At 42.9% G+C, this 14,914-nt stretch overlaps 1 protein-coding gene across 1 annotated transcript in view; it reads right to left on the bottom strand.

Annotated features, from left to right (window-relative positions):
• The window catches only part of ror2 (receptor tyrosine kinase-like orphan receptor 2), a 66,604-nt gene that overhangs the window by 16,882 nt on the left and 34,808 nt on the right, over positions 1–14,914 (bottom strand). The window contains exons 3-4 of the mRNA XM_083929220.1: positions 418–714; positions 80–110 (exon numbers count right to left, since the gene is read on the bottom strand). Coding sequence (XP_083785346.1) covers positions 80–110; positions 418–714 — 328 coding nt within the window. The remainder of the gene's footprint in view (positions 1–79; positions 111–417; positions 715–14,914) is intronic.

Below are 14,914 nucleotides of genomic sequence, written 5' to 3'. Positions count from 1 at the left end.
TAGTTTGGAGAGGATTTGTTCTGTTGCTTTATTCACACACTCTGACAAACACGCTTATGTATCGAAGGTGTTCACTTACGGTTCATCTGGGCCATGTGTGGGCATCTGTCCTGTGAGTCCAAAATAAAAACATACATAACACATTAAAAAACGTTGTCAAAAACCACATCATTCATATTAAAGAGACCTTTCTGTCTTCATGGCTGCAAAAAAACACCATGGCTTCTTGGTTCAATAAAGGCTCCTCTTAATGTGTTAGACCCTACAGTTTTTACAGTGCACGAATCATTTATGGGTCATTCATGACATCATCAAAGAAAAACCATGTGCACAAGTTACTGAGACTTTATGGAAACAGATTTTGATAAAAAAAACAAAAAACAGTCAATGTATTAATGTGATAAGTGTGAACCTTACCTAGTTTGACATACAGGACGCCTGTGGCAGAGATGACCTTGTGTAAGTTGGAGGCGACACACTGATAATAGCCAGTGTCTGTTGTGTCCAGGTCCTGGATGCGGAGCTTGGAACCTGCCTCTGTCTTGCGGATGATTATGCGTCCCTGCTCCTGGACCACAGGAGCGTCATTTTTCAACCAGCGGATGTTTGGGCGTGGGTTTCCTGTCACTTTGCAGTGCAGCGTGGCTGTCTGACCCTGGAAGTGGGTTATGTTGTTGACCGGCTCCTGGAACTCCAGGAAATAACCGTGAGGAGCTGAAACATAAAGGTTGAAAGGTTAAATGAAGCATTAAAACAACCTCCAAAATAGAACCTTGCAAAATAGGTAGTGGAGATACGTAGGAGAAGGGGAGGAAAATGCTGCTGGAGAGACGCTTTTGGCTTTATACACACTAGCACAGTTATCTACACTAGTTCTCCAGCAGAATACTTGTTTTTTGAGCATTCCCTCAAAGAGAAGAGCAATATGTATTACGTTATTATTATTATTATTATTAAACATGGGTGATGCAAGTGTCTCACTTAAAATGGCATGTTTCTGCCAGTGAAGGTTGTAAGATACTGATATTTTTAACACATTTCCAATGGCTTTGCTGGTGTTGAACAAAGTTTTTTGAATGCCATGAAATTAAACCATATGTGAGCTACATGAGTGCCACATAAGGTTTGTTGACAATTAAACAAAATAGAATGACAACCTTATCCTTTCTTTACAATTAACCATCATTTTTTTTATTACAGAAAAATAATAGGGTATAATAAGGGTCCAGCCAGCTTAAGTTTTCTTTTTCATCCGCAAGTACGACTTAAGGCTTAATTTCTCCTTAGCTAAGGAACATACTTAAGAACGTTGCACAGAATCCCTCAAAGGTTTCCTTTGTTAAGGAAGCATGTTTAGGCATTTACTGCATTTATTGAGATTTTAGAGATGTAAAATTCTACAGTTTCTAAAGAGACTCTCGCACTTGTAATGCCTGTTATTGTCTCACAAAGTTGTCCTAAGTGGTAAAACATAACAGAAGAAAAGAGGACAGGAAAACCAAATAAAAAATATTAGACTTTTGGAGGAATACAATAAATGAGAGCGCAAACTAAAAAGTTAAATTGATCCGCAAATAAGAGAAAACGAATGTGGGGGGGAAATAGCAACGGGAATGTATACAAGAAGTCTGGTAAAAAGGTCCAGCCAAGAGGCCCAAAAAAACTTTACTTACAGCTTACTTGAAGGGGTTACTTCAAGAAAGCTGTAAGTAAAGTTTTTTTAAGGTTAGAATAACTGCTAGAGCTGCCTGAGAGTGAAGGAAATCTCCGTATTTATCGGCCCCTGTTGGGGTTAAGACTTGCAGGTATATCTTAGCAACAAACAACTAAAGGCCCAGATATACCCCATTATAAACAAGGACATGGACAGCAGACACACACGAGGCTCTGTTTATACTACACAGGGGGTCTGTGTATCCAGACATGTTCACACACGTGCATTCAGCATGTGTGGTCAGTGCATACAATCTGTGCAGTCATAAATGATGTCTGTGTTAACCTTAATGGACATGGACAGAGGAGGACATTTATATCATCACAACTTTGTGGAGAGAGCTTAAAGTTAGCTCCTTTTGTAGTTCCTGTTGGTCAAGTTTTGTCTCAGTTATTATCACAAGGGATGGGATCATGTGTTGTTGAATGGATATGGAAGAGGACAGAGACCTCAGGGAGGGGCAGATGAGGAGAAAGAAGATAGAAAGAAAGGGCAGAGAAAAGAGAGAAAGATGAGACAAGCTTCCAAATAACTTCCAAAAACAGGAAGTCTGGAAGTCCTCACTTATTTGATTTGATTTGATTTGATTGATTAAACTGTATCACAAATGTCTTACACACATGAAAAGACACATGATACAATTGAGGATAAAATCAGAAAAATCCATGACTTGTTTCTATTTCTTTCAAACATCGAGACAAGACGAGAGCCTCACAGAGTGTATGATAATCAGTAAAATCACGGATCTGAAATAAAACTAAACATGGAAACCGTGACTGGGCCCATGCTCTTTTCAGCTCCCCTCTCCAGGAACCAGGCCTTGATTCTCTTTTTAAAAGAGTTCAGGCTGGAAATGACGTTCCTTTGTCGTTCTAAGTTGTTCCACTGAACTGCCCATATATGGGCAAAGGTTCCTTTTTCCCTGACAAAATCTTAGATTTGTAAGGACACTGATCTGATCTACTGCCACCAGTGCAAATATTGTGTGTGTCCTTTACCTTAGTAATAAGACAGGGCAGAAAATCTTATACACTACCAAACAATATTTTATGGATCATATTCAGCCTTGACATAATGACAGGAGACTCAACAGGGAGACATTGTGACTGACCTATATGTATATGAGACATATGGCCCAGGTTCAGAATGACTCTCATTCATTTATTCTGTGCTTTTTGCAGCCTCCTTTTAAGTTCGCTTGTAAGGCCTTCAAACCAGGAAGTACTTGCAAATTCAGAGTGATTTAAACTTAAGGAGTTAGCAAATATTATCATTGTTGACCTATCAAAAAAGTTGGAGTTTCTGGCTAAGAACTTTGTGAGCCTGGTGACTTTACTCAGAACCTTGTTGGCCATATTTCTGCCATCCTAAGTCGTTTTCTAGGATGCAGCCCAGGTATTTGCCTGACTCTAAGGTGGATTGGTGTTTATGAGACATTAAAAGCTGAGTCATCAGCATACAGATATATGTCACATGAGCAGGAGTCAGCCATATCATTAATATATGTCAAAAATAAGGAAAGTCCGAGAATGCTTCCTTCATAACACCGCATTCAACCACGCTAGGGTCAGACAGTGCTCCCCCCAGGGCCAACACCTGTTCCCTCCCTGACAGGTAAGACCTAAACCATCTACAGGTGGAGCTGACTGCCCCCAGGGCCTCAAGTTTGGCAACTTTGGCAAAAGGATTGTGCCTTTTGTCCTCAAGTCCTCAATTATTTGGCTCAAATTTAGCTAAACCATGTGATATGCTACTTCATTAGTACACAGAACAAATATCACTGGCACCACTACAGAAAATGTCAGATAAACATTTAATGTCCAGGAATTAACATTGTAATCTTTACCACTGATTATACATGACATATCAGGTTCAGCCATACAGTAGGTTTCCACCTAGTCTAGAGACAGTGCTCTCAGCGCCCTGCTAGGATCTGTTATTCAGATTACTGTATAAGGAAATAAAGAGGAATGGTTGGGGTGCAGAGACAGTAATAAACACACACACACACACACACACACAAACACTCACTCAGAAGTCCCCTGGCTCTTAATACCATCTGCATTTCCAGCAGCAGCCAGGCTCTAGAGTTTACGCAATGGAAAAACAGAGATGCGTGCCCAGCTTCCCATCCTGGCAACAACAGAGCTCTCCACAGAACAGGCTACAGATGAGTGATGCCACCACGCAGCTCTTTAATTATAACGTCATCATCCTTCATTTAAGGATGTACTGCAACTCTCAACTCTGCAGGAAAGGAAAGATGAAACAGATGATGTGCAGATCTAAAACAACTTGAACAATTTTTTGCAGTCGTGATTGAAGGACGCAAAAACAAAGAAACGCTGAAGAGATTGTAAAGCCCTTTGAGACAAATTTGAGATAAAAAAAAAACAAACTGAAGTGACAGATAAGTTGTTATGTCATAAGAACGGCAGAGTAAGTGGTATGATGTTACATAACGTCACATTCCGGACCCCTATAGAACTTGGCTGTACCTCTGTCAGACACATAACAAATGTGTTTGTGTAGTGATCTATTTTATGCAGAGGGGAACATATGGCATTTTAAGTGTCATATTTAATTTAAATCAATAATTATTATCCCTTTTCATTCTAATTTTAGCCTCATTTTCTATCACGTTTGCTTCAGAAATGACAGTGTAAGCGTCTTAAAACCTTGAAAATAGATTTATCCAATCAGATTTAGTTGTTGCTGTCTCATGAGAAGAGATTTCCCAAAATCCGCTCACTCAGTGGTTCAGACCTCATGAGGTCCGGAGTAGGTTGTGGTGTTGGAGTTGCTGCTTTTTTCCTCGGATAAATCGCCATCCGGGGTTAATAGTGAATTAACTAACTGGACTAACCAAATAGGGATTCTGCTGTACACCTAAACACAAGTCAGAGTAGACCTATAGATGACAGTAGCACATGTCATTACCCTTTATTTTAAGCAGGAATATTCCCATTGAGTTTTAAAATCTCTTTTCCAAGGGAGTCCTGGCCAAGACATCAGCATAAACATAAAAGTTTCACATTTAAAACCAAAACAGCACACAACTAAAACATGACACACATGACAGTAGCACATGAGGCCATGCCTGCTTTGACTGGCTGTAAATACAAACCCTGCAGTAATCTGTCCTGATTTCACCTATTTTACGTTAGCCGGCCTGGAAACCTCCTGCAATGGCTAACGTTAGTCAGGCAGACAGATGTATTAGGTCGCTGCAGAGCAGTGAACGAATGAATGAATGAATATATGGATAAAATCAAAGAGTTGGTGAATGTTTGTCCAGCTTAGTGGAGGAGAAGTGGGTAAAGGAGTCCACTCAGTGTCCAGAGGTGACACACCCACACATTTATTCTACCTCACTGAATCAGCAGGTAATGCAGAACTAAGACAACCATCCCTTTCTCTGTCTTTCTCTCTCTGACACTCACTGCATCTTTCTGCCATCATTCTATCAATAAATATGGAAATATTACTTGTATTTCCCGTAAAAGAACCTATAAAAGAACCGCAAAAAAAGATGTGCAACATGTTAGAGCTGTTCACATCTTAAAAAAATAAAAAAATATCCAAAAACCTTATTACTTTGTGATGTCCGGCCCAGTGCCAGACCCCAGGGTTCACTACTGATATTATGTATAGATAATAGTTTGTAAAAATCTTAAATATTGTTGATATATTGGTAAGAATATATATTGATAGAAGGTAGGAACAAGTCAGTTTATACTGTGTAATAATGTGAAAGTGGGTATTTTAATACCTATATTAGTGCTGACTTTTAATTTTTATTGTTTAACTACTGTAATCTTGTGTTTTGTTTATTTTCATAGGTTACCGTATTAAACTTTTTTTTGTATAGTAATTGTTTTTTATGTACATGTTCAAAATAACCACATCAACCAATCATCAACAGTTCATATGAACACAAGGCTTCTGTTCTATTATTGATGGCCATTATCAAAGGCAAATTCAGTCGGGGCGCACTCACAATGTCCTTCCGTACCGTGCCCAAACAGGTTTTACGGGTAAAGCCTAGTTCGTTTGACCAGTGTGAGGGCAACCGCACCGCGCCTAGCTGTGAGAGAGGTGGGCTTTTGTAAAGCGTGTTTGCACATGTACGAGCACGAGCCTGCGCACATGTACGAGCATGGGGCCTACGGCGGCTCTGACGTCATTTAATGTGCGCCTGTTCGGACATATAAAAAAAAAAAAAGATGGACCATGCACGGACATATAAAACAATGGCGGCTAAAGGTTCACGTGGGTGTGATGCGGAGGTGGAGTGTTTACTGCAGATTTGGTCGAATGAAGATATTCAAAAACAGTCGAACAAGACGCACAAAAACTCAGAGGTCTATGGAAAGATTTGTAAACAAAGCGACACATCACGATGCCGTCAATCAATGCGTGTGACGTGTTACGGCGTGATGACGTATGGACAGGCAAGAAGCATTTCCGTGAGGCCCAGGCAGTGTGAGTACAAACGGGTCTGGCCAGCAAGGGGAGAGGGAGGGGGGGACAAGTACCCTAAAGCCCGTGGCACGGTACGGGCGGACAGTGTGAGTGCGCACATCAGTAGCCCGGAAATGGTTTTACACCAGTTAAGGGAATAATCAGATTATTGAAGTTCCCCTCACATACATGAGCAGGGGTTGAATGGGAAAATGACGTAGTAACTCTTCCTCCAGTCCAGTAGGTGGCGCTCCACCAACATTCAGCAGAATTGAATACGTCTTTTTTTCTGGTTCACCTTTGTCAAAATCACAAACGGCCGACTTTTGGACAGAATTACGACAGAAAGTCAAAGGCCACTGCCGCGGAGTGGGGAGCATGCGCTGACAAGAAACCTGATAGTAATCCGAAAACGCTGTTTATATGTTCGAATAATCGGGGAACTGAAGGAGTTCTCTTGGTCTGTTAACCAGGTTATTAAAACCCTGATTTCACCCGGGGTATGGTGTTTACATGGTGTTTAAGAAACCGGGGTATGACCTTAACCTGAATATAATCAGGTTTTTAAATTGCACGTAATTGCGCTGCGTGTGGAAAGACAAGGCTGGCAGCCTGCCCTGTAGCAGCATCACTGTCTGTGTGGACACCACACACGTGCCAACTGCAGCAGTTCAGCGAGGCAGGCCTCATGCACAGGTAGAGAGGTAGGCAGTGAGGGCATGAGTAACGAAGGCTACTCAGGAAGTTACAATCATAACTTCAGTTCATATGAACCAAATAGAATCAGTTATGGTTTATTCCACACATTGATCCTCATTGATCATCCTGCACTAGTGTCTTTGTCACACTGTTCATGGACTATGAGCTGGTCCTCAGCATTAGACAGTTTCCACCACGCCAGACGCCTGTGCTCGCCTCAGGGAAAAGAACATTCAGTTCCAATGAAACTACCAATAAAGCCAAACTTTTCCAGTGTAACAAAGACTCTGTTTCCAGCACTCATCTAATCAGTCACTCCAATCCTCTCGGAATTCTGGATTCTGGCAACTAGTACGCCAGTGCACTGTACTGCCCACCACAGGCCCCCTTCGCCTGCTTGTTACAGAGAAATCAAACCAGTCAAGTCCCCTTTTGCCTCTCCTCTTTACTATGACGTCATTTGCTCTGTCTTCCCAGAGGCAGAATTTGATGACAGCCTCTCCATTATCCTAGATTAGGACTTGTTGGCACCAGTTTATATTTTATATTACATTTTAAAATATGTTTGCAGTGCACTTTACATGGAAGTGTTATTTTTTTTTCTTTTTGCTGCTAATGTACACTTAGTTATTTCTTCATAAATAATATTAAGTACATTTACTGTATATCTGTGTTAATTTGTTACCTTTTTTTAACAAAGCTAAATGTTTATGTGAAGCCTAATGCCTTCACTCACATGGACAGGTTTACGCTTCATTCATTCAACAATAGGAACGGATCGGTATCGGATTGGATCGTAAAACACTGGATCGTGCATCTCTAGTTATAGCACAAGAACCATACTCCGGTCACCCTGCTGTATCTACCAAATTCAAGCAAGGAATTTCTGACACACAACAAAACAAAACTACATTTAGCGAACAGCAATTCATTTTTATTGACGAATTATGGCTGTATTATTGTGAATTAACACTTTCAACTCTCTTATCAGTCATCAGTCTCTCACAGAATGTAATGCAATCATGCAGGGGTAAAGGCTACACACCTGCATTCACACTGGGCCCACTTTCATTAATCTGCTGGGAGATTGAGACATGGTCATCATTCCTGGTCAAAAGCTACTTTGTGAGTAGTAAGGTACTTTTATGGAGGCATGGTTGTTTCAAATATCAAGGCTGAAGTGCTTGATTGATTAGTCCAATCCCCAAGAGATAAAGGCAATGAAAGGCTGCTTTCTCTCAAAGCCAGCTCTCTGGCAAGCTTCCAAAGCCTGGTCCACTTGGACAACCAGCCTGTTTGTCTAAGAAATGACAACTCAGGTCACTAAATGACACCAAAAGTGGTTGTGTCGAGTTAACCGAACTTTACAAATGGGAAAATCTTAAATAAAAAAAGATATTACTGGGTGTGTTTACATCAGGGTAAAATGTGGCTGCTCTGAAAGTTTCAGAACACGCCCTCTCAAATGGCCGCTCACTCGCCGAGTTTCCGTTACAAAAAAAGGCCTGAGAGGGATTTAGGAGACTCTGGAGGTGACGTATCACTCTGAATGGGTTGTCAGTTGATCAGCTGATCAGTGATACAGAGGGGCGCCGTTCTTTCTCAAAGTGAAAAATACAGAAATGTTGTAGTTTGATTAAAGGTGGCCCGTATGATTCACAACATCAACTCATCAATGTATAATTAACATGAAAGAAAACACTCCACCTTAAAAATTCCAGATGCTGTAAGTGTTTGTTTACAGACAGGCTGTCACCCCGCTGCACTATGGGGTGTGTGTGTGTGTGTGTGTGTGTGTTTGTGTGTGTGTGTGTGTGTGTGTGTTGCAAACATTTGCAAAAGTATTTAGTTGATCAGACTGAAATGTAAAGAGGCGTGCTGATTAGCTGACGCTGCGTTACTCCGAGGTAAAGGCTAACGTTAAACCTACGGCATACGTAGATGCTGCATAACATAAGGCTTTATTCAACACGTTTGGATGTTGTTAAAAAAATTAATGAAAATCACCTTGAATTAGCAGCTGGACCGTAGCTGTCCTCGTGAATGCCTCCTTGTCCAGTTTTTCATCACAATGTTAAACATAACGTTACCCATCTGATCCGTCTTTATAGTTTTGTTTGAGGAAATGTGTCACGTTTTTGAATGTTGCTTGTTTTTACTGTTGTATTGCCTCCCTTGGTCTAAAGACCACAGTAGCATCGTTTGCATAGTGGTTTCTGCAGATGGATGATAACATCACGGTCGTCTGCCTCATACACAAAGTTCTTCCATTTATGACTCTTGTTGCCTTTTTATCAATGAGTCGGGTCGAAGCGATCGCTGTAGTTCATTTCCACATGGGGTTTGCAATGTCATGTGAGTTTCACTTGTTCATGACCTGCTACTTCTGAATGCAAGTCTGACTGGAACACTCTATACTGCCCCATTAGTTCAGGGAGAGTCACAGCACTGAAACTTACCATGCCTCGGTGCTACCGTTGCTTCAAAAAAACAAACAATCCTGTGCAAAGAATGCCTGTGCACAGATAATTTTCTGTGCTGTGTTCTTCTTCATCACTGGATAAAAGTGTCTTCTCTACCTCACCGTGTTGTTGTGGCGTCTGTACTACCCCACGTCACATCCTGCTGAGAGCTACATCCAATTAGCAATCGGGTAAATCTCAGGGGAGAAAAACCGCCCTGATGTTAAACAAATGCCCGCTCAAACGGCATCTCACATGCGAATTAGGGGCGTTTTGGCGAGATAGACCGGGATTCCGGGTAACTCGCATTTGTGTGCTGCTGATTAGAGGTTGTGTGAACTCTGAAATCTAACAGATTTTACAGACGAGAAAAACAAATCTACAGTAAACACTACCAGCAAACAAAGATAAAATAGAAAATGTGAACACCAATAGAATCAACCAGCTGGTCAGGAAGCCTGGCTCTGTCCTGGGGGTGGAGAGTCATTGTCCTCTCTGACACCACCACTAGGGTGGTGTCAGAGAGGACAATGACTCTGAACACAACTAAGTACCTTAAGTACAAGTACCTTCAGCAGTAGACAGATACTGTTAATAATTTCATTTCCCTAGACAGTTTGTGTAAGTTAATGATCAATCCCTCCGCATTCTAGTGGAGAGCTATAATAGCAGGACTTTCTGTTAGATTACTTCCTCTCTGATGAACACTCTAAGGCCATGATTTCTCTTGGCGTCTTCAATCTTGCTCTCGGGCAGGCTCCAGACACAGCTGCAGAGCTAGATGATAACGCTCAACGTCACTGGGTAACACTTTTCCTACCCATTTCCCAGCTGGTGTAAATCCTTAATATCATGTTAATACACTATAGCAAACTGAATGTTAGCACATCTCATCTTGCTGTTTTGATCCAACAGAATCTGAGCTTTGCTGTTTGACCCTCAGAAATGAGGTGGCTTTACGCCCCTCTGTTCTCCTTGATCAAGTATAAATAAACTCCTTCAGCATAAGACATACAGGTCTCTGGTACTTCGTCTTCTTAACCGGCATTACAACAAATTCCTCCCTAACAGATACCACCACAATGCATCACAGGATAAACTTTCTTCTTGGTGCAATCAGACTCACAACTCCTCCACCTCATGTCGAGTAATGGACAGCAGAGACATCAATTACAGCTCTGAGGTCTCAGGATCAATGTGTTATCCCATCAAATGTATGCCCTTGGAGAAAAAGTACTGCACTCTAACCCTAATTTAACTCAGATGGTGAACAAGTCAACTTAAGTCTATTGCAAACATCTGCAACCTGTACAAACCACATATTTACAAATAAGAGTGAATAATGCAATAGAGCAATATCTGTCCCTGTGGGGTTCACTGATCATGGAACCAAATGTTGGCACTGAATGAGGTGGAAAAAGCCCTCAACTTATTTACTGAATTATTTAATTATGTGGTTCATTATCATGTCCCAATAAAAAACAGTAATATAATCTGGTTATGGATCTGGATTGATGGAGAATTTAGGGAGTGTTAAATGTATTGTGTATTGAGACATAAAGTTACAAGGTTAAAGGAGAAAAGGCATTGTCAGAATCAAATTATGGGCAGAGTTCAGAATAACGCATCTGATTTCATTGATTAATGGATTTTTTTAAATCAAAAGTGAAGGTCTTGAATAAAAAACAATTTTATTTTGAAACAGTGTGATTGAATATAAGTTTCAACCTGTAGAAATGTAACAGGTGAAGAACTACTTGCTAGGCTAAATACTGATTAAACAGCTGGTATAGACAGTTACTTAAAGTTGTTTCCCATAAACTAACACACACACATTCATAGTCTGGGCCAACCCGCACAAGGGCCCGACTGGTATTATTATTACTATTGTTATTAGTCCAGTGACAGTAGTCCTGTAGTCCAGTAGTGGAGGTGATGCTGGGACACAGGGTGACTGTGTGATGAGGAGGAGGACAGGCAGGGAGAACCAGTAAAGATACAGTGAAAGGTACAAGTGCAGTGTGTAGGCTGGATAGGGCTCAGCTCTGCTGTAGCTACCCCGTTGCTACCATACAGTCTATAGACACTACTGTGGATAAATAGTTTGGAGTGTGAAAACCTTTGCAGAAATGACCTGATTCACTGTTCACATATTCTGCATAATAAACTTTTTAGCGTAAAAATATTTAGTGCCTGGAATTGGGCCCCACTGTAGTTCTTGAAACAGGCCACAGGTGCTTAAAGCCGCCTCTTCTGGTGACTCCTGCTAATAATCTAATCTCATCTAAACCAATTCAATTCAATTTTATTTACAAGACAATTTTCATATAGACTAGGTAAAGACCACACTCCATGATTTACATAGACCCAACAATTCCCCCATGAACAAGTCGCACTATCTTTAATAATAATATTAATTATTATTACTACAATAGTTAATATTATTATTTCTCCGGGAACCATCACCTTATCGTGGTGGAGAGGTTTGTGTGTCCCTGTGAACCTGAGGGCTGTGTTGTCTGGAGCCTAGTGCTCCTGGTAGGGTCTCCCATGGCAGAGTGGTCTCAGGCGAGGGGCCGGACTAAGAAGGGTTCACAAAGACTCAATGGACAAACGAGGAAGAGGAACAGAGACCCTGCCCGGAGGAAGCCCGGGCCAGACGGAGGGCTCGCCGGCTAGCGCCTGGTGGCCAGGTTGGCCACGGAGCCTGGCCGAGCACAGCCCGAAAAAGTGACGTGGCACCTCCCTCCTCTCCATCCTGTGGGCCCACCACTCGCAGGAGGAACCACTGGGGTCGGGTGCGCTGCTGCACGGGTGGCAGTGAAGGGGAGGGGCCTTGACGGACCAGACACGGGCAGCAGAGGCTGGCTCTAGAGACGTGGCATGTCACCTCTCTGTCGGGGAAGGAGCCGGAGCTTGTGCAGGAGCTGGAGCGCTACCAGTTAGATCTGGTGGGGCTTACCTCCACACACAGTCTCGGTTCTGGAACCGTACTCCTGGATAGGGGTTGGACCCTATTCTTCTCTGGAGTTGCCGAGGGTGTGAGGCACCAGGCGGGTGTGTGGATACTCACAGATTCCCCTGTTTAAAAGGGGGACCAGAGGGTGTGTGCCAATTACAGGGGTATCACACTACTCAGCCTCCCTGGTAAAGTCTACTCCAAGGTGCTGGAAGGGAGGGTTTGTGCTATAGTTGAACCTCAGATTGAAGAGGAACAATGCGGATTCCGTCCTGGACATGGAACAACGGACCAGCTCTTCACTCTCGCAAGGCCTGGAGGGGGCCTGGGAGTATGCTCATCCAGTTTACATGTGCTTTGTGGATCTGGAAAAGGCATATGACCGGGTTCCTCAGGAGATACTGTGGGAGGTGCTGCGGGAGTATGGGGTGAGGGGGTCACTTTTGTGGGCCATTCAATGTCTGTACACCCAAAGCGAGAGCTGTGTCTGGATCCTCGGCAGTAAGTCGGATTCAATCCCGGTGGGGGTTGGCCTCCGCCAGGGGTGCGCTTTGTTCGCGATTTTCATGGACAGGATATCTAGGCGTAGTCATGGTGGGGAGGGGTTGCAGTTCGGTGGGCTGAGGATCTTGTCTCTGCTTTTTGCAGATGATGTGGTCCTGATGGCATCGTCGGTCAGTGATCTTCAGCACTCACTGGATCGGTTCACAGCCGAGTGTGAAACGTCTGGGATGAGGATCAGCACCTCTAAATCTGAGGTCATGGCTCTCAGCAGGAAACCGGTGGATTGCTTACTCCAGGTAGGGAATGAGTCCTTACCCCAAGTGAAGGAGTTCAAGTACCTCGGGATCATGTTCACGAGTAAGGGGACGATGGAGCGTGAGTTTGGCCAGAGAATCGGAGCAGCGGGGGCGGTGTTGCAGTCGCTCTACTGCACCGTTGTGACGAAAAGAGAGCTGAGCCGGAAGGCAAAGCTCTCGATCTACCGGTCAATCTTCGTTCCTACCCTCACCTATGGTCATGAAATCTGGGTGAGAAGTTCAGCCATCCGTGAGGAACTCGGAGTAGAGCAGCTGCTCCTTTGCGTTGAAAGGAGCCAGTTGAGGGGGTTCTATCACTTATATGTTGTGGCAATTAATATACCAGAGTGATAACAGTAGAAAAAATTACAGCTAAGGTGATAGAAATATGAATAATAATAATTATGGTGGTAATCATGATCAATGAGTAATAGTTATACCAGCTGTGATACAATGAGAAATACAACTTATGTTCTAATGTTTTTATGGCTATGAATTTCATAATTTATAAAACTAATGATAGTATATATGAATAAAAATAATAATACAGCAGGAAGCGTCATGCAGGACCACGGCAGGAATCCACCAGGAATTGAACCATCTCTCATCCCATCTTCAACTGCCTATGCGGGGTTGGGTCGCGAGGGCAGCAGCTCTGGCAGGGGACCCCAAATTTCCCTTTCCCGGGCCACATTAACCAGCTCTAACTGGGGGATCCTGAGGCGTTCCCAGGCCAGTGTAGAGATATAATCTCTCCACCTTGTCCTGGGTCTTCCCTGAGGCCTCCTCCCAGCTGGACGTGCCTGGAACACCTCCTGAGGGAGGTGCCCAGGGTTCATCCTTACTAGATGCCGGAACCACCTCAACTGAACCTCTATTGAACCACTGAGCTTTTTTTTTGATTATTTTTTAGTCAGTTTTCAAGCCTTTAATTAGATAGGATAGACAGGAAATGTGGTGAGAGAGAGAGGGAGACATGCAGCAAAGTGCTGCAGGTCAGAGTCGAACCCCTGGCCACTTCCTCGAGGACCTTCAGCCCCTTTACATGGGGCTACTGCTCTAACCACTGTGCCACCGACGGCCCAGGACCACCTAGACCTAAATGGTGATTAAAACATGGAAAGAATAATTACATAGAGAGCTCTTCAGAGTTTCCATGTTGTTCTTTGGAATGATTCCGAAATGTGCGTGAAAACTATTACTGCTCAAAGCTCACTTTAGTCCCTGGAGAACTAACAGTCAATGCAAACAGTCCTCACATTGTATCATTCCAGTTCCCTGCCCTGGTATTAAACAGACCCTGCTGCAGCAGTGTTGAAGCTTCCCCTGAAATTATAACATGATTGATGCTTACAGGCAAGGGGGCCACACTGAACACCCACCGTGCTGCCTGACAGAACTAAACATTAACAAACCTGTTGCAAATCATTAATGAACTGACTTCAGGAGGAAAGACTGACTGAGGAAAGCTAGTTTGAAAATTGTCTCTAAATTGCCCGTAGGCGGTGTGAATGTGAGCATAAATGGTTGTCTGTCTCAGCCCTGTGATTGACTGGCGACATGTCCGGGGTGTGCCCCGCCTTTCGCCCAGTGTCAGCCCTCACAAATATATATGAAGTCCTGAACTAGTGTTCTGCATGAATATGCCCATTTTAAATGACCAATAGACAAGGACAAGACAGACGCTGATAATAACCATTAAACTACAGGTTTCTCTACACAGAGAGGCAGACAGGCAGACAGACAGACAGACCAAGTCATCATGTAAAACAGAAAATTAAAAGATGGTGGTTTCACTGAGGTATCAAAGACTGTG

The sequence above is a fragment of the Echiichthys vipera genome (assembly GCF_963691815.1).
Source record: "Echiichthys vipera genome assembly, chromosome: 16".
NCBI classification, from domain to species: domain Eukaryota; kingdom Metazoa; phylum Chordata; class Actinopteri; order Perciformes; family Trachinidae; genus Echiichthys; species Echiichthys vipera.
This window is presented reverse-complemented; position numbering and strand designations above follow the sequence as displayed.